Here is a 26,482-nt window from a genome sequence, read left to right as displayed (position 1 = left end):
CGGCCACATTTCACCTTTGCAAAATCCTCCTACAATTCAAGGAAAAGAACTCTCTGAGCCTACCAATAATACACAGAGAACCATATAACCTGAACGGCTTCAGCTATATAAATGGACAACACACAAAGGCTGTTATGAAGGTGACCCAGGATGAGGGTGTGAGCTAAAGGACCAAATGATATGATATTCTCATTTTTCTCCAAAATATTTTTATTCATCGACACAAGAGTAGAGAAACCCAGGGATCTGGTTGCAGTTTCAGAAGACAATAAAAAATAAAACAGCACAGATTCAATCTGTTCAGCAGATGAAATCTGGTTTAATTCACGGAAGTATTCCTGAAAGAAGTTTTCCCTTAAAACCCTTATATCTGGTACTGTATGAGGATGAGCTCCTATAGGCACCAGGATTTTATGAATCCTAAGAACGTAAGAATATATAATAAAGAGCTGAGAAGGAACAGCTGGATTAAGGATGAGCGTGAGCGAGGATGCAAGTCATAAGTTTTATGAATAAGCTGAATCTTAGGGCTGACAGATAATTATCAAATGCAGTAATGATCATCGCCACCATGTGGTGCATTGCTTTTTGTTTTGTCCTTTTCTGTTTAATTACACCAGCTGCGGTATAAACATCCAAACTTCAGAGGCCGCCTGAGATGAATCCATGGGTAAAAAACATCACCACTGTTGTCTATTGGGTGTTGATAAGACCCAATCAGCAGCAAGGCCTTGCAGCTTCCATGTGATTGACAAAAGCAAGTCACATGATCATATGGAAGCTGTATGACCTTGCTGCTGATTGGCAGTCTTATCAACACCAAACAGATTAACAGCGGTGATGCATTTTTACTATTTGATTTCAATTTTTTTCTTTTACTTTTTGTGATTATGATTTATTTGTTGTTTTTTTTAGATGCACACCATTGCACAGCACTCTGACATAGCACAAGGAAAAGTGCTTTACAATGGAGCGCACTTTTCTCGAGTTTGTGCAGGCCGCAGTACCTTCCTCTGGCTGGCCGCGATGACGGTGGGCAGCCAGCGGCTCTCCCGCGTGTCCATCAGCAGGAAGACGACGTCGTGGGCGGAGACCAGCGCCTCCAGTTGCTCCACGTCGCGTTGCGCCTGCGCCATCGTCACCTCCGAGAAGTCGACGGGGTGCCCCGGCATGGGGATGCTCATGTTGTGACCCTCCGCGCTCTGCAGAGACAGGGGCCAGCACCGTGAGACCAAGACCATCCCACAGTAACAGAGACTGTGATAGAGACAGAGACAAACTACCAGTATCAGACTCTAATAGACTGGGACTGAAACACAGAGAGAGAGAGTAACAGACACTGCGAACGACACTGTGACAGAGACACAAGAGGAGAGTGACAGAAACAACCAGTGGCAGTATGTGATAGAGATTGTGACAAAACACCGAAGGTGACAAAGATGAAGGATGACAGCTACTGCTATAAATATGATGACAGGGGTACAGAGAATACAGTGACAGAAAGGCAAACAACGACAATGACTCACACCGCGAATTGCAGGCCTAAACACTCTCATTCCAGACTGACCCGTTGCTCTGTCAGACTCGCACACGCCGTTTTACTGAAAAATAACCTGTTTGTTGTTAATAAGAGGCCAGTTAATGATTGATGATGATGGTGTCATTAAAAACTCCACATGAGGCCTGTGTGTGCCTGAATTGGTGAGCTAAACGCAGGGATGAGAAGATGGGGCGGAGCACTAAATGCTCCTGGGGTCTTATGTGACAGGACTGGAAAGGGCAAAGGGGGACAGAGGCGAGAGGCAATTAACGCAGCCCCCTCTCCCATGGCAGGGCCAGGTAATTGGCCGTGCCAACCGCAGACAGTGCAGACGGAGAGGCCACCGCTTGTTAATGGAGACAGGCAGAAAAAATCGATAACGGAAGACGATATGAATTAATAATGCCCACAGAATAAACAGGACAGGGAGCTAATCTGATCAAGGCTGAAAGACGACCAGCTGAAGGGGACGGGTAAAAATGGGCAGCCATTGCTGCAGCCCACATCGAGGCCAGTACACACCAGGACATTTCATTTAGCCAAGCAGCAGGAGCCCATCTACATCAGACAGATTTCACTGCATGCAGCCAATATGCAATTCAGACTGGCTTCTGGATTTACCTTGTATAAATATGTAATCACTTACACAAATGGTCACTGCACAGAAACCCGTTCAAAGCTTTGGCTAGAAATACACCAGAAGTGCTTTCTTGTGCGCAGGCCCCTTTGTGTGCAGTCTGACAAACAGATGTCTCCCTCTAGTCCCAGGGACAATAAATGACTGATTAGACATACGTGATGTCATCTTAACCTGCTGGGATTTTGGAAATAAGTATCCACCAATCTCCATCTCCTTGTTCCAATTCTTGTTGCCTACGCAACTTGTGAGCAGTAGAGCTACTCTCTGGTTTCTTTTTGAAAGGTGGTCACCATAGAGCATTCCATTGTGCAGACAACAGTCCCATCCCTATTTTACTATTTCTGGTCCCACCACCATTAACCAATTAAATAGCAACAAAGAAGACATTGAACCTACCTCCAGTAATTTGTGTTCTTCTTGGTAAACGAGACTAGACAATATCTATCATATACACTGACAATGAAAAACTGTGTGTTCCACAATGCAGACTGCCAGATACATATTTCTACTTTCTGTGATTATATTAGTCTTGCTCACAATTGTGTAGCATTTTGGCTTTCGTAAAAGCTGTTATATGTCCAGCTGTTGTAAGATGGAAAAATACCAAGAAGCCTCTTACGCCCACTGAAAACAGGAACAGAAACTGGAATGTACCTCTGGCATCACTGTGTCGCAGACACTATCTTTGTTTGAGTAATACTCTGAGAGTCCTCACCACAAATTCTAACCGCCGATTGTGATAGCAGAATTTAGGATGACCATCGACGACTGCGGAAAAACTAATTGCCTTAAGACTGATTTTACCAAGTGTGTCAGAAAACTGAAAACCTCCCATTCACATGAGGGCAGCAGCTCAGAGGCGTGAAGCACGAGGAGACAAAATGGCTGCTCACTCAGACAGTGAAGCCAATAGCAGGAGACAGAGTGAGAGGGAGCAAGGACAGGTGGTGACAAAGCACTGGGACAGATGGGGACACTGGGAGCTGAGTAGGAGGCTGGGACTCTCCTTGTCAGACTGTAAGGATGAGTGCGGACATCACTGTCACACACTGAGTCTGTGTGGGGCAGACACTGGCTCTGCAGCACTCCGGCGGCATTAATATATACAAGACCTGACAACCGCGCACACACACACACACACACACATTTATACAGCTGGAAATGTTTCTTAAGAAATTTAGGGTATTTTGATAAAGTATTCAAGAGTAGTGCTAAAGTTAGGAATCAAACCCAAAACCTTTGAGATACAAGCCCAGTTCTTTAGCCACCATACTATACTGTTGTCCCATGCTGCCTCAACATCAGATTGTTCTAAAGAACACTTTTTACAATGTTTCAGAGGTATTGGCAGAAAGTGAAGCGGTTTAAAAATGTCACAATCTCCAGTCCTGGCCTTCATCTTCATCAGCAGTTTGAAAAAACTTTAAGCAAAGTTGTACCCAGTTTACACGCCATGCAGATGGATGCACATTAACCTGCCAACATTTCTAAGAGTTCAGAAAAGAATCCTATTTATGTACACTGAAAAGTATCAACAAGCTACTGGAGAATGCACTCATGGAGGAAATAAGAAAGAGCAGGTCTGGCATTTTCTTGCTGCCAACTTGTGTCAGGTGGATCCGTTTCCTTGGTGATCGACATTGTCGCAATTAAAACGCTCCCGAGAGGACTCGTGACTTTTAGTGAGAGAGAGGAGTTTCATTAATGCCATGAAAACAGGAACCTTAACAGGTTGAGGATCATAACAAGAATAAAAAACAAATACAAACAACAAAGAACAATAATTGGGGCCAGCCAGAAAAGGCAAGAATACAATTTGACTGGCTGTCGTGGACATATTGTGTTAATTACAAAATTTTAATTTTAAAATTTCAAAAAGAGCTTCCAAAAGATCACATATGTTGTTTGTTTATTTAGCAAAAAATGCTCACATATGCCGTTTGTTTATTTTGCAATAAAAATTGCAAAAAAAAATACATCTGATATTTGTATCTCCAGCTCAAGAGTCTTTAGAGGAGTATATTTTGTGTTTCATCATATTAGATGTTGACATTTTAAAACTGGATTTTCTAGAGTACTGGAGAAGCCCCTGATAAGACTGGATACTTGGTACAGATCCTAATCTGCCTACAGTCTTTGGCAAATCTATAGTAATCAGTGATGTCATAACAGAAAATAATAATAATAATAATAATAATGATAATAATAATAATATAACATTTTTATGATAATTATTACTAAGAAATAATAGGAGTCACTAAAAAACAAGAATTGTAACACTATTTTAACACTGCACTATTCTCAAACAACTCCATGTACCAATTTACTTTTGAAGAAAATAAAAAATACGAGTCCATCAACGCAGGACACGAGCAGTGCAGGACAGTGAACGTGCAGCGCAGCTGTGTCCTCACCACTCCAGGAAAGATCTTCTTCAGCCTCTCCACTGCAGCAAGGGCCTTGGACTTCCCCCCACCCAGGCAGTCCTCAAACTCATACAGCGGCTGCCGCACCGGGTTCGAGTAGGAGATCTTGGCGTTGTCCACAAAGGTGATGTGCCTCACTCCCCAGCCCTGGAGGATAGGGGCCAGGTAAGCACCGACAGATTTCCAGTGAACTGACACAAGGCAGCCACATCAGGCGTTAAAATCAATGGGCACTGTTTTCAAATCACTTTTTGGACAGCAGTACATTTCTGGTTTATTACTGTCTATTTTTAAAAGGAAAATCTATTTTTAATAGATTTCAGTGTATTTTTGTTGGCAACATGTTTCGCTGAGAATTCTCAGGGGTCACGTTTAAAGTCTGCTCCCTGCCGCAGCCCTGGAACAGAAGAAGAATTTCTCACCATTAAGGTCCTGGCAACGTTACATCCCAGGGTTCCGGCTCCCAGCAAGAGGCATTTGGTGGACACGACCTTCTCCAGATCCAAGGAAGGAACCAGCCTCCAACGCATCAGCTTCAAGTTCAGGTCCACTGAGGACTCGGCTAGCCTTGCAAACATACCACAGCACAGAGTGCGTTACAAACCCTCCCGAAACGATCACCGAGCATTCACAATACTCACGCCATTGTTTGTGGCTAAAAATGCATTCTATAAGATTAGAGGAATGGCTGTTTTTAATTATTCATAAAGGTAGTGTCTGAATGATAATTCCAGCAGTGTCAGTTAACATAAATAATCAAAAAACACCCAGATAACCAATAACACACTGGTCAGAACACACTCCGCTGCATTCCACTGCAGTCACCACAGAAACACTGACAGACTTATGAGTCACACTTTCACGTTTTAACACCTATAATTGCTCAAAAATCATTGGGATAGGACATGGTTTTCACTTTCGCTTCACTTTTTTAACTTTAGTCCAACCAAAGCTGTTTGGAAATTGCTTTAGTACAGCTCATAGAAAGAGCTACAGCAACAAGAACTGTTCACAAAAACGAAAAAAGAGAAATAAAGCCATTAAAATGTCACCTCTTTCAAAATACTGCATGCATTCAAAATAAAAGCGCTGCATGTCTGAGAATTGATCCGACTGATTATAACTACTTAAACTAATGTGGAATATTCATCCTTCATAACATGAAAATCTATTTGACACAATGCAGCATTAAGATTCCTCATTAGACATTCAAAGTGTCTCATTAAAACCATGATAGCTCAGAAATAACAATTATGATTGTAATAGAAAATACAAACAAAAAAACAAGGAGTATGACACACAGGCTACAGAAATATGAAATGAGTGTGATGTGACAGAGATATGAAATGAGTGTGATATGACAGAGATATGGAATGAGTGTGATATGACAGAAATATGACTGGACATATGCAGTCCTGTACCTCTTTGGGTCCATACATTCACTGAGGTTGACCATTCTGGGTCCCATTGCACCCTTCTGGTTCTTCTCCCAGCCTACACTCTTTGGACATCCTACAAACACACACGGTACTCAAGATTCTGCCCAATTACAATGACCCTGTAGAACCAAACCACAACATTTAACAGCTTAGTCTTCCTGCTACATGTAAAAAAAAGACATTTATAAACAGGCCTCAAATTGATAATGATCCTCAAAACTAATTCATGTGTATCTGCGGAGATAACAACAGGAACAAGTATACAAGGATCATTCAATACAATCATCACAAAGTAGTGAATGCATAAAACAAAGTAAACAAAGTAATCAGGCCACTGGGTCATGTTTCATCCTCCTTCAGACTTAATGCTGGCCACCGACTGCAAAAAGGTTACGAACATAATCCCCAAATTAATCACAGGGGAAAGAAGGAAAGAAGACGGAAGGAAAGAGCAGTGCCAAAACAGAAGCCCCAGTGCTTTCCTGCTTCAATAGAAACAACAATGAACAATGAACTTCACTGATCAAAACCTCCCTGGTCACATCCGCCTGCTCTGATATTACCATTTAAATAGACGTTTTATCAGACCACCATTAATGGCCTCAGGAAAAGAGCTGTCCTGTGGGAGGACGCACCACAGGCTAGAAGGAGCGCTGTACCTGTGTTCAGGGAGAGCTCAGGGAGCTTGATCTGGAAAATGATGCTGTGCTGAATGGACCGCTTTCCCTGCAGGGTCTGATCCCTGAAACACAGAACCTCCACCACGTCCAGCACCGAGCCCCTGGTACAACACACACACACACACACACACACACACACGTGCACACACACAAGCACACACACAAATGTGGACAGTTGTAGACACGATGAGGGCCAGAAAACCCCTCAGCCCCACACTGTCTGCAGTTTACAGCTCCACCACAGTGTCTTCCTATGTATCCAAAATGAAGTACCAAGTGGTTCACCCGGCTAAAACTCTGGCTTCAGTGTGCGATGAGCCCAGTGTTATAGTGTTGAATCCTGCCTATGTCATTGGCAACTACGGCCAACAAGGCTAGAGTCGGCCAGAGGATTAACCCAGAAATTAAGAATTCGGCTGGCATTTAACTGATCATTCAAGAACTCCTGTGGTCAGTCTACAGTACAACCAGCTGCGCACACAGCATACTCCTCCAGTGCAATGACTGTGCGACTAATAAGGTAACTGCGGAGTGAATAAAGCAGCATCCGACAGAACACACTTCGGCAGAGTGAATGTGCTTGTCTGCGCTTTCCTGAACAAACTAAGGACCACAGCCACTGGCCATTCCAATTGGAATGAGCAAAAGGAAACAAAAACACTGGTTTTCAAAAGATAACTGCATGGTTTCCAAACACAGGACCACACAGAGGAACTCAAAGTTGATGTAAACAGTTTACTTATGTTTTTCTTTTTATAATACAGCCTTTTATGAAAAGTCCTGGAAGCCCTCGGTTATTTATTGGAAGCATGAGGTGAAGATTCAAACATTTTGGCAAACTGACTTCTTTAGTCAAATGTTATTATTCTGTTGGCAACCTCTGCTGGTATGTCAAAACATTCGAATATAACAGCACAGTAAAATATAGTGTTAAATGAATGATAACAGAGCAGAAATGAGACCATACATACTCTGTAAGAGATGTTTTTGAAATTGAACATTTAACTGTGAGGCCTTGAAAGCAGATCTTTTAATGCAATTAACAACATTCTTTGGATTTGGGCATCCATCGCCACTGGAAATACTGCTTAGCATTGCAATGAATTTTTAGTGCTGTAAATCTGAAATGAGTTCTATTAGCCCACACCAAAACACTTATAGCCCCACTATATTTCCCATAAAAGACAATGCATTAATATGATATTTCATGCCATAGAATTTACAGAATAAATATTTAATATATATGCGAAAGTATGTTATATGCATAGAAATCACAACAAATATGTCACAACATAATACATATTATAATTAACACAGTTTATACACTTTATAAGAAAATATATTTTACAAACTTCTTTTGTATCATGAAAAGGCATGACTCATGTGTTTTTCATAAATTGTATATTCTCTAAATATTCTAAAATATAAAGTTAAAGTCATGTATTTGTAAGTCATAGACTGCAGGTAGTTATATGCAATGATGTTTAGGTTTGGGACTCACCATTTGCTGGCTATAAGTACAAGCAGGTTCCTCAGAGGCCAGCCAGGGTGCTGAGACAGAGTGCAGGGGTCATAGACGCCCACAGTTACCTGCACAATTATAGAGAATCATGAATATTTTAGCAAAATACACAAGTTCTTATATATGAGCTCATGTTAATTAAATATAGTGTATATACAATAGAGTGGCCACTGAGTGTATGTGTGTGTATGTTTATTACACATGAATTGGTGTGTTTACAGTGCATAGTTCAACATAAATAACACTGGATACTTTGATGGCATAAATAATCCATAAACATGCTTAATCAGTTGCAGACTTTCATAGTTAGTCATAGTACTTTGTACTATGACTAACAATTAATTTCATTACTGGTGTGGTTTTACTGGTTTAAGAAACACTGTAGCAGTTACTCTTCCCTCTTTACTGTACCTTTTTTTGCCCTTTGAAGAATGTATTCCAGTTTTGGAGTGAAGATACCAACACATCCTCCCCAGAGCACTTTATTAGAAAGTAAGGAAGGGCTGTAGTTCCTCTTTCATTGCAAAGATCATCATAGGAACCTTGCAAAGCCGCAATCTGTAGAAGATGAAGGACTTTCTTTAATGGCAGTAAGAATAAGAGATGGCAGCTGAAGAATCTTCAAGACCACTGTGTTCTGCTCACTCCTGTCACTTCAATATGTTCAATATAAAAGAAGCCCACCTGCTTGAGAGAGAACTTCTCTTCAAGTGGGACTGGCGGCTGCAGAACCTGAATTCCCTCCGTGAAGCACAGGGCAGGGAAACAGAACCAGTAATAGAAGCGATATTTCTTCAAATCCTAAGCGAAGAGAAACACACCAAGATTAGCAAGAAAACCTGAACTATTCAAATTGGAGACCGGTACAAGGCCTAGACTACAGTACTTACCGCAAATGTCAGCAAAATAAATTTGCTTAGAAGAGATGGGTTTTCTAGAATTGTCTCAGACTGCACTGCTTGCCATATCTGTAAAATTAACAAAGCGAAGAAAAGAGAGAATGTAATTTTTTTTATTAGTGATCATTACCTGTATATAAGAGCATTATTATTGTTTCATGAGGGTAAAGAGAAAGGAAATCTATTTAGTAAACATTAAATAAATCCAAAAGCACAATTCACATCTTTAATTTATTTTACGTTCGGAACCATACCTCATTCGCTTCCTTTTCCAAAAGTACTTTCTTGTCACAGGTTTTGAAAGCTTCTAAAGTGTTCATATTGTAGAGTGTTCCCAGAGCTGGGCAGCAGCGAGCGGGGGTTGGCCCGGTCCTGAGCGGATTAATAGGATCACAGGTGGAATACATTTTTCTGTAGCTATATATGCAGTTCATACCCACTAAGCAAATTACATGTAGGAATTCAATACTAAAAGATGCAAAAGCATAAATACCAAAAAAAAAAAAAACACATTACAATAATAGTGAAGAAAATGAAACTGCATTTGTACAAGCAGCTCCCATCGCTGTCCCTGCACGGTAGCTATTTTTGGCAGAACACTCAGCACACATCAGCGGAAGTAACATTAGAGAGGCGACAAGTAATTAAGAAAATTTAATTGGGTTATAATTAAGCAGCCTAATTGAGAGTCAAATTGTGAATTTGGCCAGGACATTGAAAAGGGTGCAATGTGATTAACAGCATGATGGGTGCCTCAGAAAAACATAACATGAAATCCACGAAGCGCTTGCCATAGATCAAAGTCACAGTTAATGACCCAGCTGTCCATATAGCATTGAGGTGGGCCAAGCAGTTGATGCATGTCATTTTCTATTTCTATATGGTTTTCTATATGGATTTTAATGTCTGAACTGAGTATACATGTAACATAATCGCAGTGATTTGAGTCTGTGCTGTAGGGTAAGTGAGGATTAAGCAAATTTATTTTTGTTTAAAACCATAATTTCCAAATACAGCAGTTACCCGCAAACACCCTCATTTAATGTTCGACAATCTGAATAAAGAACAGAAGTGACATCAACAGTTAAACCTCCTCACTTATCCAACATGCAAAATAGATTTATTTGATTTAATTTGTTAATTATTATTAAAGATGCAATTATAAATTAAACTGAGAAATTCATTGACAGGCAGAGCAACCTGTTGGACAAACCTTTTTCAAAATGTACAACTCACAACCAGATTAAAATGAGGAGATTTATTAAGTTCAACTACTTGAAACAAACAATGAATGTCTGACCTAGATGCAAGACTCAGATACCATCTTAAAAGTGAATAAAGGCTCACTTTGCATGGAGTTGAAAGAGGGGGAGACACACAACATCTGCAACATAGTGCCCATAGGCATATTAACCAGTTTAATGGCATGGAATCTAAATAGTATGAGGTATGCCAGCGTCCGGTTTCCCAGGCTACCCCTGTTGACACACTCATGTATTTACACATACACACCCATATCCACGCGCACACACACAGTTACACCTCTATTAGCTACCCCCCAGTTCCTGCTCTCTGAGTGTTATCTCTAGGCCATTCCAGTCTAGCCGTTCAAATTTTCCTAGGGCCTAAAACAGGCCAAATGAATTATAGGTCTCAGAGAACTCATTCCCCAAAGACAATCAATGTTTACTTAAAACAAAAAAAGAGAGAGGTTCTAAGAGAAAAGGAAAGAAAGAACTTAGAAATGCACAAGTATACACAAACAAACACATGCTTAGTGAACCTGTTAAATTGTTTCCCAAAATATTTCATACTCACGCATCAAATGCACTGAACTCTAAAGTCAAGCGAGTAGGGAGGCCAGCCGGATCCCCTGAGTTAAAAAGAGAGTTTCTTATATCACTCATATCTGGCCAAAGAACATTTATAGCACATTCTACTTTGCTGACAACCTTGTCACGATACACAAACCAGTTATTTGATTTTATTTTCCTTATGACCACAGCAGGTTTGAGGCTTGGCCGACTCTGCCATATGCGATTCCCCCGTGCAGGCAGGGGTTTGATCCCCCGACAGCACTTTCTCAGCTGTGGTCCCTTTCTATCTGTGGTACTCTTTGTTTTCTACCTGTCTGAATAAATCATGCAGGCAAAAGTAAGGTGTACTATCCGATTGCATCTGGGGAGTGCACATGCTTCAGCTGCAGTCGTCCTAGTGTGTGGGTTTGGGTGGCAAAGTGGTAATGCAAGGGACACAACTGTCATTCCAAAATGGAGAGGGAATAAAATTACATAGAACTTCCAACCATCTATTGTACCAGCAATTGAACCTTAAAAACTACCGATTTCAAATAAGGGATTATTTATTTACTCACCGTTATAGAACTTCCAACCATCTATTGTACCAGCAATTGAACCTTCAAAACTACAGATTCCAAATAAGGGAATATTTATTTACTCACCGTTATAGTAATAACCTTTGATGCTCCTTGGACTCTCATCAAGTCGATAGTCATTTAGTTTCTTCTGGGTCAGCTGATGCCAGAAACCTGCTTCTAGGGCACTGCAGAAAGGAGCAAACTGCAACTTCTGATTGGCTGAATCTTTCTCTGTGTGCCCGCTAGCCATCCTGACTTCCTCTTAAAAAAGATCTGTGGAAGGAAGAGGGCTTCAGTTGGACCTCATTTGTCATAGTGTGTAATGTTTTCCCATTTTAAGAAGTCTTCTGGCTTGTGCATAGCACCTAAACTGCAGAAACTAAGGAGGTTCACAGAAGAAGAGAGCCACCGTGAGCCCCCTTCCTTGTTCTTTTTATACTGTCTGTAATATCTCATTGTTTCCCATGACAACGGCCTGTCTATGATTGCTACACTGGGTTCAGATATAACTGCGTACATTTCCTTCAACTCAATCAAATTCTCCAACTCACATAACAGAAACATTCCCTGACCTCTGTGTCCTTGCATGGACCGGCCATTTCCATTCTGGGCAGCTGTTGCACAGCTCTGTCATTTCTGTCCCACAATCACATTAAGAATGACTACTGGATGAAGAGCCCTGCTCCCAAATAAAACTCTTCATCCATTAACGTTTCTGTCCCATAATCACATTGAAAATGTCTAGTGGATGAAGAGCTCTGTTCCAAAAAATATTCTTAATTCATTAACATTTCTGTCCTCCAATCACAAAAAAAAAAAAAAAAAAACCCTTTTTCCTGTCACTTGTTACATGTTGCCCCATCCCTGCACTTCTTGGTAAATTGTATTTGTCCTAATACTCTAGCTTAATCTTCTGCCTAGTTTGGCTTTGCAGATGTTAGACCAGGATAGTGTTCATTGTTCTCGGCTAGAAATAGCTGTACAAAATAAGTAACTGTACCTTACTGAACCTGTGTTCAGCAGTTGTCTACGATCATGAAAATGCACTTCTTGTACGTCGCTTTGGATAAAAGCGTCTGCCAAATGAATGTAATGTAACATAATGCAGAGAACAGGCCATTCAGCCCAACAATGCTCACCATTTTCCTGACTAAGTAACAGTCAGAAATCAAAATGTCATGATGACTAACTGCTGAATATTGGACTAACTGCATTACTGGCATTTATCAGGCACTCTTGTCCAGAGACAATGCAAACACAAGCGCAAAGATGAGGGATCAAAGTAGTATGGGGATGGTATAGTGCAGGGAAGTAGAGTAGGGAACGCTCCACATCAAGAAAAGCAGCAGATGCAAGAAGTGCATGCTCCATGGCAATATATGTAATATAAGTCCTATGCAGCCCTAAGTATAACTAAAGCTGATTTTTTTTTTTTAAACAACTTATGCAATTCTCCTAGCCCCCACTGCATTATCAGTGTAGTTTATATAGGTTTTCATTGCGTAATCTGGTTCAAAGTGCTTGGTTTGTTGCTACTGTTACTAATGCAAGGACACTGGGTGGCAGGCTACATGGATGTACCTTGATGAATCTATGACACTCTATAACGACAGATCAATAGTCTATCATGACATTTTATTACCTTGTTTCTTTGAAAAGAAGTACAAGGAGAGGGAGGGTCTTTATAATAATATATGGCAAGTTGCTATCAATTCTTCTTTGTTACAAATTATGACAGAATGGTTGAGGACAGATGAATTCATAAACTTTCACGGGACGGGGTGACTTACCCTGTTTGATTCATTGGTAAAAATATTTGTAGCACTTATCAGTATGTCACATTTCCATTGCTACACTTCTGTATTCTGCATCTTTTTTGGACTGAATGCAGTGTGAGATCAGAGGAAACACCATGAATTTAAGCTTTATGGACCAACAGCCTCAAGTGCAACAGCAGCAATTTGGCTTAGTGTGCAGGTCCTGTTTCTGATTGTAAACTCTCCGACAAACATCATTGCAAAAATGCTAACAAATGTGTAAAAGAACATGCATCTTGTATGGGTACATCTAGGGGCCCCGTCAGGGATTTTGAGTCTCTTGCCAAGACTGCATGTTGGGCCCCACCACTCCATGAATCCTCAATATTACAACACATTGTTTGAGGACCCCTGTCAATCAGGGCCCTTAGAATTATCCTAGCTCCCCCTGAATACACCCTAATGCCGTGACCATTATGTCAACTTGAAATATAACTTTATACTACTACTATACAACTTTACACATCCCTAACACCAGGTGTAATTATTTCTGTTTTCAGAGCAGCAGCTCTGTTCTAGTTTGTATAGTGTAGTTTAATGCTCATTAGGATAATTTTGCTTTGTATAATTCAGTTTAATGTCCAATGGGACAGCTGACACGTTGTCAATTAAGTCCGCACTACTGCCACTCTCGGGACTAGTCTTGTCTCCACTATAGAATTAATACACTTAAATCCATGATCTTTGCACTCTAACTCGCTCTGAAAAGGAGCGTCTGAGAAATCGTTCATCAGAGAAATTATCGAATCTCTAGCTACATTGAAGCGTACTGATTTAAGAATTACCAAATATTAGCTTGTGAATGTCACATGACTTCCGTTCATTCACAACAGAAGCACAAAAAAGCTATAGATATAAAATTGCACGCATAAACCGAAATTATTCGCTTTGTTTCACCAATGAGGTGATCGATGCTACATTTATTAATGCAACGACCCAGCATATAAAATGTGTGTTGCTCCAATACTTGTGCAGCAGTTATTGCAATGAAACCTAGCCATAATAGCCATCAACTACACTTCCCACTATTCCTCCACATCACGTGCGTACAAGTCTTCTGATTTTGAAAAATATAGCTGGCAAGCAATCAACATAGAACCAAATTCTTACGTGTCGGAGGAGCAACTAACAATAACAAAAGGCGACATAAACAGAACCAAGTGGTACTGCATTACTAGGTAGCTAATATTAGCTAGCAAACCTAAGTAGCTATGTGTCGCTTTTAAAAAAACGTGCAATGATCGATAAGAAAAGAAGCATTCGTTGTAATAACAAACAGTATAACGGTCACTCTGCTTCCACCAAAAAAAATTAACTTAGTTGCGCAGAATCTACAAGCGCTATATGTCCCAAAACTTGTAATGAATTCTTCTGCATGTGTATTTACTGTAACTTACCAAGACCTTGCTTCCTGATTCGGTGACTGGCCGTGTTTGTCAATGACGTCCGACGTAGATATGTACGTTGTGACGTAAATATGCAGTCATGCGCTTAGCGAGAAGCGTGTGGCTTGAGGAGGTGTCGCACGACCTCAGCTTGGAACTACAGCAAGTCGTGCTATGTAGCTTACTAGGAGTGACCGATAGCGCATGTAGCTAGCCCTAGCGAAGTTGCGGAACTAACATTATCCGAGTTGATTTACTATCACGACCAGGGACGTTTCAATCATACATTTAATAAAAAATGTTAAATTGTAACCAGCTGCATTTTCAAGGTTAAATAATGACGGTAGCCAAATAAGTTTGATAAATTATCACGTCAGACATCCCGGCAGCAAGGCGCTACTATGATAGCACTTTAACAAGCAAAATACAGTTTAGACATGTTCACGGTGCCATCGTCATTGAATAAAATACAAAAAACCAGAATAAAAACAGGAACACAAAAACTACGAGGCACGAAAAAACCGACAACAATCTATATGCACCACTCCTTTTCATGCTGACGCCGAGTAACGACAGTTTGCTAACTGCCTAAGCCTGAAGTCCCCCCACGGCTTTAGCGAACACAAACAACGACGTGGGAACGGGGAGAGCCATGTAACTCTTGCAGCACTGACCAGGCTGGCAAACTGACGTCTAGTTATGTCTGATACCAAATGATTATCCATGCAACGAAATCTCTGTTCTGTTCGTTTTGCCTTTTTGAGATTGTCTGCTCTGAGAATGTCAAGGAAGTCAATTCTTTCCACAAGATGCGAAGTGGACTTTCTAGTTGGGCCACATTTCAAGCACTGCCGATGATGCCAATACAGCCAGCGTCTGTGGTACGGCTCGCTTTGTATCTCTAATAAAGTTCGTGAACCATGACGATCTCTGTGCTGTACTAATGAGGCAAATATTGTGTGTGTCGTTTATTTAGGAATGATAGTTAAGGACGATGGTTTCCCTTTAATGTGTCTCGTATTGATTTGGCTTGTAGTCTATGTCAGGGGCCCTCAAACTCACTCATGCCGCCCAGATGTTTAAGCTGTTTTCTATTCAAGCCACACTTGCAACCCCTTAAATTTGACTTGCAGGTCAGATTGTGTTTTAATGAATTTAAAATACAAAAATGCAGGACTCATGGAGAGGACAATTCTAAAAAAGTGAATGAAATAAGTAAATAAATAAAATCTCCTGGCTGCAAGGACAGAAACGGGGAAACAGGTCTTAAGCAATGCTCTTAAAATTTTTGTAAAAATAATATATATATATATATATATATATATATATATATATATATATATATAATCTTGACCTGTAAGGTAGCACAAGGCACTCTGTGTTCAAACCAGCCAAATAACATAGCCTACAGTAGCAGTTTAGTAAAATGGTGAACATAACTATATCTAAACTGAATAAAGAGAGAAATACAATCTCCATATTCTGATAGAGATTGAGTATCCATTTCTTGGATTCAATAAATAATCTTGAAATTAATCTTTAATTTCTGTAGTCCCATACTCCCATTCCTTGGCACTCTTTATTACCTAGATAACAACTTTAGAATTATTGTAGCATGCTTTACGGTTTTAGTTAGCTTTATGGATACTAGCGAGCTATTCGACTCCATGAGTTGTTTTATGTATTATTGTTTTATAGGCCTATTTGATGATGATGATGATTATTATTATTATTATTATCATCATCATCATCATCATCATCATCATCATCATCATCATCTGCAAGCTCACTGAATACAATGTAATGTAAGGGTGAGGTGTAAGAGGAGGAGGAAGAGGAAATTTTGGAGAATCTCTGGTCTATGTTTATAGGAATGTTATTTTCCATGACCATATTTGTCAGCTAAATCCAACAGTGAAACTGTTATAAATAGGACTAGGTTACTCACGCATGATGAGAGCTAACCCTGATGATGTTTTTGTTTATACTGGAATTCAAAGAAGTCTGTGTAAATTGGGATTACATAAACATGCCAATGTGCACCTGCAAATTTTTAAACAAGTTTCATTCAATAGTAAAATCACTTAAGCTGGGATAAGCATAGAGTTCTGTGGAAAAGTATATGCCCTATTCCTGATTTTGTTTATTACTGCGAATTTTTCACACTGAATGGTTTCAGATTGTAGACAAAGGGAACCTGAGTAAACACAAGATACATATTTTAAATTGTTATTTCATGTATTTAATTACAGTTATCAAGCATCCATATCACCCATGTGAAAAAAGTAATTGCCCCCTTAAACCTAATAACTGCTTGCACCACCTTTGGCAGCAATAACTGCAACCAAATGCTTCCGATTATTTGATATCAGTCTTTCACATCGCTGTGGAGCAATAGCCCACTCTTCCTTGCAGAACTGCTTTAATTCAGACAAATTGGTAAGTTTACGAATATGAAATGCTCGTTTCAGGTTCTGCCACAATGTCACTATTAGGTTCAACTCAGGACTTTGACTTCAATTTCTTCATTGGTTGATTGAATAACTAAGGGAGCAATTCTTTTTTTCACATGGGTGATATGGGTGTTTGGTTACTTTTTTCATTAAATGAAATAATAATTAAAACGTGTGTTTTGTTTTGTGTTTACTCAGATTCCCATTGTTGTAATATAACATTTTTCAGATTGAAGTGTGACAAATATGCAACAACTGCATCTGTGCTGTGAGTGAGGGTAATCAGTGGAAATAGGTGGGGGATAGAATCCATATAAACTGGGTGGGCGGTATTGAAACTAGGATTGCCACACCTGCTTCCTTGAAAGGTTCCACAGTACTGGGCTTTCTGCGGAACAACAACTTTCGAACAAGTTAATGTTACTCACTCTTCATTGGGGGAAAGCACTTTGTGTTGTGTGTGTGTGGGGGGGGGGTGTTGGGGCAGATCAAAATGTATTTAAATGACAACATGCAATAAAGGTCGATATAACTGTTTGAGGTCTAAGCTCATTTATGGATTTTTTATTAACACCATCTATCACAAAAGCTGTATTTAGTCTAAAATAGAAAGGTATTGAAATGTTAATTAATGTGTCAGAGCAGTCCCATCTCAAATGACATTTAAAGGTTGTAAAGTTCTTTAGGCCAGTTTAAAAAAAAAGAATAATAATGATGAACTGATGCAATGTGTATGATATCAGTTTGAATATGATTTGTTTTGTGTTTGTTTTCAGTTTTTTTTTATTTGCCCTTCAGGCATTCAAAGAGATTAATCATCATCTCATTTAAATTTAGTTTGTTCTGTACTTAAAAATACAAATGAGATCATTCGAAAAACACTGAACATAGAATACAAAGTAAGTATATTATTTGTGTCAGCCCATCATTTATACAAATAATAACATTTTTGAAGATGTATTGCATCCTGGGTGCCTTAGAAAATAAGGAATTTAAATAACCTTAGGGATTAGGGATGATCTGACATGGATAAAAGCGATTCATTGGAATATACAACCTACAAAGCATGTTACTGCTGTAAGCAGGTATCATGTTTTATTTTTATGATAAGTACAATGAGATATTACAACCACAGTAGGCATGGAAACGAAGAGAATGATGATCGGCAGGACACACAGCTTCTGCATTGCAAGTTCAGCTGCATGCTTGACCAGTCCTCACAAGTGAATGTGAAGTATGCGTTTGAAAATCCGTTTGAAATTGTCATTGCAGAGCGGGTAAATGAAAGGGTTGAGTGTGGAGTTGAAGTAGCCCAGCCAGATGGTGAACATGTGCAGGTCGTGATGAACGCAGGTCTTGCAGAAGGCCATCACCATGAAGGTGACAAAGTACGGGATCCAGCAGACCATGAATGCAGCTATGATGAAACCCAGCTGCTTGGCTGCTTTGCGCTCTTTCCGGATGCGAAGGCTATGGATGCACTGCTTGGACTGCGTGCAGAACCTCTGCCAAGATTGCTTCAGTGTCACCGCGTTCGCCGAGTCCAGCTTCGGCTCAGTCTCTTGAGGCCAAGGGGAGTCCACTGGATGTGAGAAGTCGTCATTACATAAAATCGAAGCATAGTTTTGAACATCGGGTAAGTGTGTTATCTCACAGACGCTGACTACAGAGTTCGGCACTGACAAGTTGCAGTCGTTCAGTGACAAGAACATTGTTTGGACATTGTCATTGTCTGACTTCAGGAAGCCAATGGGCAGGGATGTCAGTTTCAGAGGAGTGTCAGGAGCTGCGTGGTCTTCTTGTGAAGATGGAGTGCACTCTCCTGCCTTTTTCACTGGTGTTTTATGTTTTGTGACAGTGAAAAATGTAGCCTGATGGAAACCTCTGTTTGTTTGTTTTTCCACCCAAGAGTCATGCATTTGTTCTGCAATAGCATGCTTTAAGTAATATGGCTGCTCTAAGCTGTACTGATCTACTGAGCCTTCAGCATTTGTATAAGCTGGTAGAGTGCTATGTTTCCTCGGTGGGATATCAGAAATCCCACTTTTGTCAGAGAAGCGGATGGTCTTGTTGATGTCGTCCCTTTGCTGGTAATGTCGCCTCACAGTCTTGTAAATCTGTTTGTAAAACCATAGCATCAGCAACGAGGGGATGTAGAAATTCAGGACGGCCGTCAGGACTTTGAACCACGTGACAAACTGGAAGTCTGTGTCACATTTGTTTTCCACTTCTGGTTTCGGGCCAGCTTCAGAGAAGGCCTGCCAGCCCAAAATTGGGATGATCCACATCATGGAGAGAAACCAGGCCCCTGAGATCATCATGCTGGCTCTGCCCCTGGTCCGATATTTGAGGTACCTGAGGGGCTGGCGCACAGAACGGTAACGATCCAAGCACAAGATAAACAGGCTGAAAATGGAGGCGGTGCTGGCAACATAGTCCATTACCAGCCAGAATTTGCAAACTATATGCCCAAGGTTCCACTCGTCCTCTAACAAGTAAACCAGGTTAAGAGGCATCACTGTGGCCCCGATAATCAGGTCTGCCACAGAGAGACTCACGATGTAGAGGTTCCCCACTGTGTGCAGTGTCCGTTCCTTCTTCACGGCATAAAGGACCATGATGTTCATGATCACTGTCAGCAGTACCACTGTGCTAAGAAACAGTCCAAGGAGGACACTGTTTATTTGGTGTTGGAAAGAGACAGTTGAATTGGTATATGCTCTCCCTTCAGGATCAAACTGGTTCTTCAAAGTGTTGTTTGATATACTGTCCAAAAAGAAAATTTTGGATGAGCTTTCCATTAGTGAAATATCCACCTCGTGAAATAGCTCGTTCACATGGTGTCAGTTGTGGATGGCCAAATGCATCCTGTCTTGGATTTTTTGTTTTTCTGGGACCTCCTGAAAAATACCTAAAAAAAAAGGAAGTACAACAATTTAGTGAGACAGTGGTCATCATGTACCCATATAAAAAAAGCTATATATACACACACATATACAGCTGGTGTATGCATTTTAACTACTGATAATTGCTCTGCAAATGTGTAAGACCCATTAAATAGTTTCCAATTAAAATCAATGTGCTATGAAAGTTGTGTGGCGAGTTCACTATCTAAATGTGAAACACTATGTTTAAACAGACTGTAAACTGTAATAAATCTACCCCTTAAGTTAAACCCCCAAGGAGTCATATGTTTTGATTTAGAAGAGAGCCCTGAAGAGAGGGCAACTGTCAAAGTTCTTTCAGTTGTCCTCCAGTCTGGTGTCTCCTCATTTTGATATGAACACAGAAACCATAGTTGAATACTAAATACATTAAATACCATTCACATACATGAATGTTAAATAGTATGTTTTATATATATATATCCCTTCATAATTTTCCATCTTTATCAATTACTTATCTGCAATGTTCAGTTTGTATAGAATGAGACTATAATAGGGAATATGTGACAGAGTATTTGAAGCATTCTCTTTTTCTTAAAATGAGCCTATGTGCCTATGAATTTCATGTGAATGAATAAATCATTGTGTGAAAATTACTCTGTAGTATTAAGAATAATTGTAATCAGTTATCCCTAACAGATTATACATGGAATTATATAAATTAATGAAATCACTGTGGCTACAAAAGAGAAAGGTCACACTCAGCAGTCCCGAAGATATGAGTCCTTTCTGTTGCTATGGGAACCTTCTGTTAGAGACACAAGTGACTCCAAGCTTACTTGACTACTACTGGGGTACTGGGGAGGCAGACAGTTTTAATGATTAAATTTTTAGCCCGTGTGGTCTAATCAAAAGTACGTTTGAGATTCATTCAAGAGACAGAATAATTTCAAAAACATATTTCATAACGGAAATTGAGCTCTAATAAATTTATATTTTCAAGATTATATATATGTGTGTGTGTGTATGTGTGTTATGTAGTCTCTGGACAAATTATGGAAACTGTGCTTAAAGAAGTTTAGTACTCTTAAAACTTTTATCATTGCTCTTTCCTCCTTTGTTGTTTTTGGAGTGACCATCAGTAATATAAAATTAAGCATACAAGCCAAAAAAAAAAAAAAATAATGTATATATAGACAGGTGACAAATGAAAGTGAAAACCAACATAAAGTGTCTTAGTAAGGTGTTGGGCCACCATGAGTCACCAGAACAGCTTCAATGCACCTTGGCATAGATTCTACAAGTCTCTGGAACTCTGCTGGAGGGATGGAACACCATTCTTCCAAAAGATATTCCCTCATTTGGTGTTTTGATGATGGTGGTGGAGAGTGCTGTCTAACATGTCGGTCCAAAATCTCCCATAGGTGTTCAACTGGGTTGAGATCTGGTGGCTGCACAGGCCATAGCATATGATTCACATCATTTTCATACTCAGCAAACCATTCAGTGACCCCTTGTGCCCTGTGGTTGGGGACATTGTCATCTTGGAAGAAACCACTCCCATCAGGATAGAAATGTTTCATCTTAGGATAAAGGAGATCACTCAGAATAACTTTGTCTTGATTTGCAGTGACCCTTCCCTCTAAGGGGCCAAGTGGACCCAAACCATGCCAGGAAAATGCTCTCTACAGCATAATAGAGCCACCGGACCCCCTCACTGTAGGGGTCAAACATGCAGACCTGTACCATTCTCATGGTGTACCCCACACATGCACTTGCCCACTTGTCGAGAATATGGTGAAGGATGACTCATCTGACCATATTACATTTTTCCTCATCTATGTACACCTGCATGAAAGCATTAATTATGTTTCTCCATTATTTATATCCCACTTTAAAGAATTTACAGGTAGCTGGAAGAACTATTTTTTTTATTCTAACCTTTTTTTTTGCCATTTTTCTCCCATTTTCTCCCCAATTTAGTCGTTATACCTATTCCCCATGTGTATCACAGTCCTGGTCAATGCACTATCCTTTGTCAGGAGGATCCTCTGTTATACTCTGTCAGTCTGAGGAGGGTGTAGACTACCACATGCTCCCTCTGATACATGTGGAGTCACCAGTCGCTTCTTTTCACCTGACAGCAAGGAGTTCCACTGGGTGAGCGTAACGCACGAGGAGGTTCACGCTATCTCCCCCAGATCCCCTCCCTGCTGAACAGGCACCCCAACCAACCAGTAGGAGTCGCTAATGCAACGAGCAGGACTCATACCCTCACTGGCTTCCCACCCGCGAACACTGCCAATTGTGTTCATAGGAACGTCTGACCAAGCCGGAAGTACCGCTGCCGGGGATTGAACCCGGTGCTCTGTGGTGGTAGGCGAGTGCTTATACCTCTACACTACCCAGACGGCCCCATTTTACAATTAACTTTTGAATCTCAAGATTTTTCCTGACATAACTACAGATCTTTATCAGTATAATGATGTGTGACAGAAAGAACTACCCCTTACATGACAATGTTGTATCTTTATTAAGTGTGTTTTTTTTAAATTTATTCTAAAAACACTAGTAAGGAACAAAGGGAAACAGTAAATAATCAAATTTATTAACTAAATTACATCATAATATTGTTAATAAACTACAGCGAGGTTATTCTGATACATACCTTCAGAAAATAAATGATTAAAGAAAAGCATCAAAGAAAAATTGAAAATGATGAGCGCAGTCTTCAAGCAAATGTATAATTTTAATTAAAAGCATGGTCCCAGCCAAGAGAAACTACCATGATAAGATCAACTGTAAAGAGTGCATGCATGTGTCAGTTGTGTATGCTGTGCAAGTAGTGCCATTGCATAAATTTGACCTTCAGTCTTGTGCACTGAATTAACAACATACAGTATGTAAATGCAGATGCAAAATACCATATCAAAAGTATTATATAAATCATTGAGCACTGTGTGAACTATTGTATGTTTAGGAATATTTGGATGTGTTTAATTACACTGAGAGTTGTCAATGCATGAAACAGGTTGTCACATCATGCAGTGGAGGCGGAGGCCTTGAGCTGCCTCCACTACATGACGGACACAGCTTGATGCAGTGTTCGATACTGTAGTTTATAAGTTAATGATGAGTCTTGATGGGCTCGATGGCCAGCTCTCATTATGCCATCTGTGTTTATGTGAAGATACAGTACCTTTCTAATTGTACCCTTCTTGTGTTACAATGCAGATGGTTGTTTGTAAGGATTACATTACACTTATTGATTACAAGTTGGCCTCTCTTCCTTACACTTATTGACTATAAGTAGTCCTCTGCTTCATCTTGGTGATACCACATTTTGTAATCTTGAGAGTAACAATGATCTTCTCCAACTACTGTATATCACTTTATATCACTCTAGATAAGAATGCTGATAAGTGATTGCCATGTAATGTAATGCCATAAAAACAACTAATTCCCCCACAGCAGTATGTATCTGGTTATGGATTAGTATCTACAATAAACATTCAGAAGCCACAATTTCATTAAACACACTAGTTTTGATTGATGATATTGGTGCCATTTTGACAATACCAGGTTTTGTGAGTAAAAAATCAAAATTAATTGTAGAAATGTCTTCACAATTTGATTTCAGAAATACTTTTCAGAAAAGAATAAGTGTGGGATATGGCCACATTAAATAATTATGGTTAAGACAAAAACAAGATCATAAATATTCCTACAGTTTAAGCCCAGTTGTCTTTGTCTTGTGTTAATACATATATTTCATGTGAGAAGTGTACAATTCCAGAGCTCTCACATTTTTATTCTGCCAGAATGGAAATGAATTAAATTGGGGTTAATCAGATTTAAAAAAAAAAAAAAAAAACTTAATCAATATCCTACCTATATTTAAGCTTTTAAATAATGTATTTTTTCTTTTCCCAAACAGTTCCGTTCACAGTAAACAATCCATAAGTGCAACAAGTGAGTTTACACGAGACTCTGCCTTTCAAAAGCTCTTGGCTACTAGCTGGATTTCAATTGTGTTCCAAAGGTTAGCTCTCTGGAATCAACATTTTTATATTATCAGTTTCTGCAAATACATTTATTATAGAGCATCATTCCAAATATTTGTATTTACTTTGGATATAGAATTGAAGATAATTTCCCATTGCACTCATTGAATTTATAACACATATTTGCATCTATGTACTACAGCCACTGGCAATAACTTTAAATAATGAATAGCATGTCCCATTTGGATGTATGCCTTGGGTGGAAGAAAGATACTTATGTTCCACTTCAGGAAAACATGACTGAATGCTGCAGCAAAATATAGCTACAGGTGTTTTATACAGAATGGAAATGAGGGCTGAGGGCATTTTGGTTTAATTATTTATAATGAAAAACAGACACATGCAGCAATTGCCTTGACATTTTCACTATTCACACACAGGATCTATAGCTTAGATATTCCATTGGGATTTTAAAATATTCAGCTGACTAATGGTCCATGGCTTGTTGTTATGTTTGAAACCAAAATCATAACTGAAATGTCCCTCATGTTTAAATTGGGATTCCCATATCTTAGATCAAAAAAACATGAAAGGTAAATGTTATTTGTATTTTATTGCCTCACATAGGCTCGCGAGGGCCATCTCTGTTGTCACCAAGCTTCTGTCAACAACATTGTAAAAGTAAATCCAGATAGTTCATTACATTGTGATTAAATGCTTGTTATAACTGATGGAAGGTATGCACTTTACAAGTTTATACATGAAACCACCTGCCCTAAGAGCGAATATCTACAAGGTAAATGATAAACACATCTTGCGTTTCTCACTCTATACATTTTAAAGTGATTTAAAAGTCCAGATTCAGATACATGTGTTCTACACAAATCTGAGCAATCTCTAGTGTCACAGCTCTGTTACTTCCTCAAAGAAAATAACATGAATACAGACTAATACCACTCAAAGGGGATCTGCCAAAATGAGTCCTTTAGCAAGATCCTGTTTGAATTATACACTGAAGTGGCCGGCAAGGAATGCAAGCAGTATAATACATCAGAAACAATTGTTTTTTGTTTTTTTTTGTTTTTTCAAAGCGGAACCGTTTTTTGTTTTTTTTAATTGTTCGTACAATGTTAAATTACCAATATCATTAACGTGAAAAGCATCACGCAAAACGAACGGGCTACATTAGGTTTCCCACAATGCCGACACCTGTTGAACAAGCTACACATTCAGTATGTACAGCATCGCATATTAAGTGTCTAAGAACGCTAATAACTCTAACATAGCAATTTCTTAAAAAACGTTTATGCCATTTATGTCAAAAACCCTCGGATTGAATTCAATCTTTAATAAATCAAAAACACTTGTAGCTCGCATTGTATCTCTCATGCATCTGTCAATATATAATTTATTCAACCTAAATACTTCATTGCGCACTTGACAAAAGTTGGACATACGCGATAATACTCACAATTTATTCCAGTTGAATGACCATACAAATCCCAGAAAAATCAACTGACGATAAACTATGCAGTCTTGAAACTTGCTGGAACGGAGTCGAGACCATCCGATCCGGACAGGACAACATCGAGTATGTCAGCATCAATGCGAAAAACGTCAACTGGTTCAAGTAGGCTACACTGAGATTCAAGGCTACGAAATGTCGTAGCTACTGTAGGCTAAACGTTCACACCCACTTTCGCAATGACCCACAGCTCATAAAACGTTCCAATGTCGTTTTAGTAAAATAATGGTTTTCCTCCTTGTATCTAATATGTATACAGGCAAGTCATAGTCATTTTCAGCAATCCTTATTTTACATGACAATCGTGTTTTATCATGTACGGTGCGCCCTTTAATAATTTGAACCTGACTAATTTTGAATAATAGTTGCGCGTTTTTGTTTTTTTAGACAATAATTGCCATTATGATTCTGGGCACAAACAATGCTTAACCTGCCTCACCGATGTTAACATTATTAAGCTATTCGGGCAGTATTGTGTGCTTTGTTTAAAACCTTTGGTAAAACCAGTAATACAAGTGTTAATCAGTTATTCACAAAATATTCTGCGTGAGAAAAAATGAAGCATAATTTGAACTTCTTTGGTTTTTGAAGGCACGCTTCTAAACATTGTATGTAAGAGTGTCATGTTTATTGTCAGTGGTACATTTTTGCATGCTACATTTGTCATATCTAATGCATTTAAAATAGGCCTAAATTTTATCTGATTTCACAAGAACATAAAAATGAAAACAACTGTGAGCATAAATGAAATGTGTAAGTTGATTTGTTGATTCATTATGCAAGGCAAAATATACTTTAAGTGGCCAAAAGTCGCTCTTGGCATTGCTAGAATAACACAAATGGATCCAATACACACTGTTTCTAAATTATACTATTTGATACATGACTTT

At 39.4% G+C, this 26,482-nt stretch overlaps 2 protein-coding genes across 6 annotated transcripts in view; both read right to left on the bottom strand.

Moving 5' to 3' along the window:
• The window catches only part of atg7 (ATG7 autophagy related 7 homolog (S. cerevisiae)), a 45,102-nt gene extending 29,570 nt beyond the window's left edge, over window positions 1–15,532 (bottom strand). For 2 of the 5 annotated variants that reach the window (XM_064305362.1, XM_064305364.1), the window contains exons 1-13: window positions 14,738–15,532; window positions 11,608–11,796; window positions 10,965–11,019; window positions 9,401–9,518; window positions 9,138–9,215; window positions 8,932–9,048; window positions 8,659–8,805; window positions 8,227–8,315; window positions 6,705–6,826; window positions 6,028–6,118; window positions 5,029–5,173; window positions 4,595–4,753; window positions 1,008–1,202 (exon numbers count right to left, since the gene is read on the bottom strand). In XM_064305362.1, the coding sequence (XP_064161432.1) occupies window positions 1,008–1,202; window positions 4,595–4,753; window positions 5,029–5,173; window positions 6,028–6,118; window positions 6,705–6,826; window positions 8,227–8,315; window positions 8,659–8,805; window positions 8,932–9,048; window positions 9,138–9,215; window positions 9,401–9,518; window positions 10,965–11,019; window positions 11,608–11,773 (1,482 nt within the window). In that variant the 5' untranslated portion in view covers window positions 11,774–11,796; window positions 14,738–15,532. Of the gene's footprint in view, window positions 1–1,007; window positions 1,203–4,594; window positions 4,754–5,028; window positions 5,174–6,027; window positions 6,119–6,704; window positions 6,827–8,226; window positions 8,318–8,658; window positions 8,806–8,931; window positions 9,049–9,137; window positions 9,216–9,400; window positions 9,519–10,964; window positions 11,020–11,607; window positions 11,797–13,313; window positions 14,707–14,737 lie in introns of those variants that run through there. The other 3 variants (XM_064305365.1, XM_064305363.1, XM_064305366.1) reach the window with 3 other exon arrangements.
• Window positions 15,533–17,713: 2,181 nt separating this feature from the next.
• Window positions 17,714–25,713, bottom strand: hrh1 (histamine receptor H1). The gene is made up of 2 exons (XM_064306057.1): window positions 25,539–25,713; window positions 17,714–20,089 (listed from the first exon to the last, which is right to left on the bottom strand). The coding sequence occupies exon 2, from the start codon at window positions 19,977–19,979 to the stop codon at window positions 18,396–18,398; it is 1,584 nt and encodes a 527-aa protein (XP_064162127.1). The 5' UTR covers window positions 19,980–20,089; window positions 25,539–25,713; the 3' UTR covers window positions 17,714–18,395.
• Window positions 25,714–26,482: the final 769 nt, after the last annotated feature.

Source organism: Anguilla rostrata, chromosome 13 (genome assembly GCF_018555375.3).
Source record: "Anguilla rostrata isolate EN2019 chromosome 13, ASM1855537v3, whole genome shotgun sequence".
NCBI classification, from domain to species: domain Eukaryota; kingdom Metazoa; phylum Chordata; class Actinopteri; order Anguilliformes; family Anguillidae; genus Anguilla; species Anguilla rostrata.
Note: the sequence above shows the minus strand (reverse complement) of the source record. Positions and strands in the feature narration are given on the sequence as shown.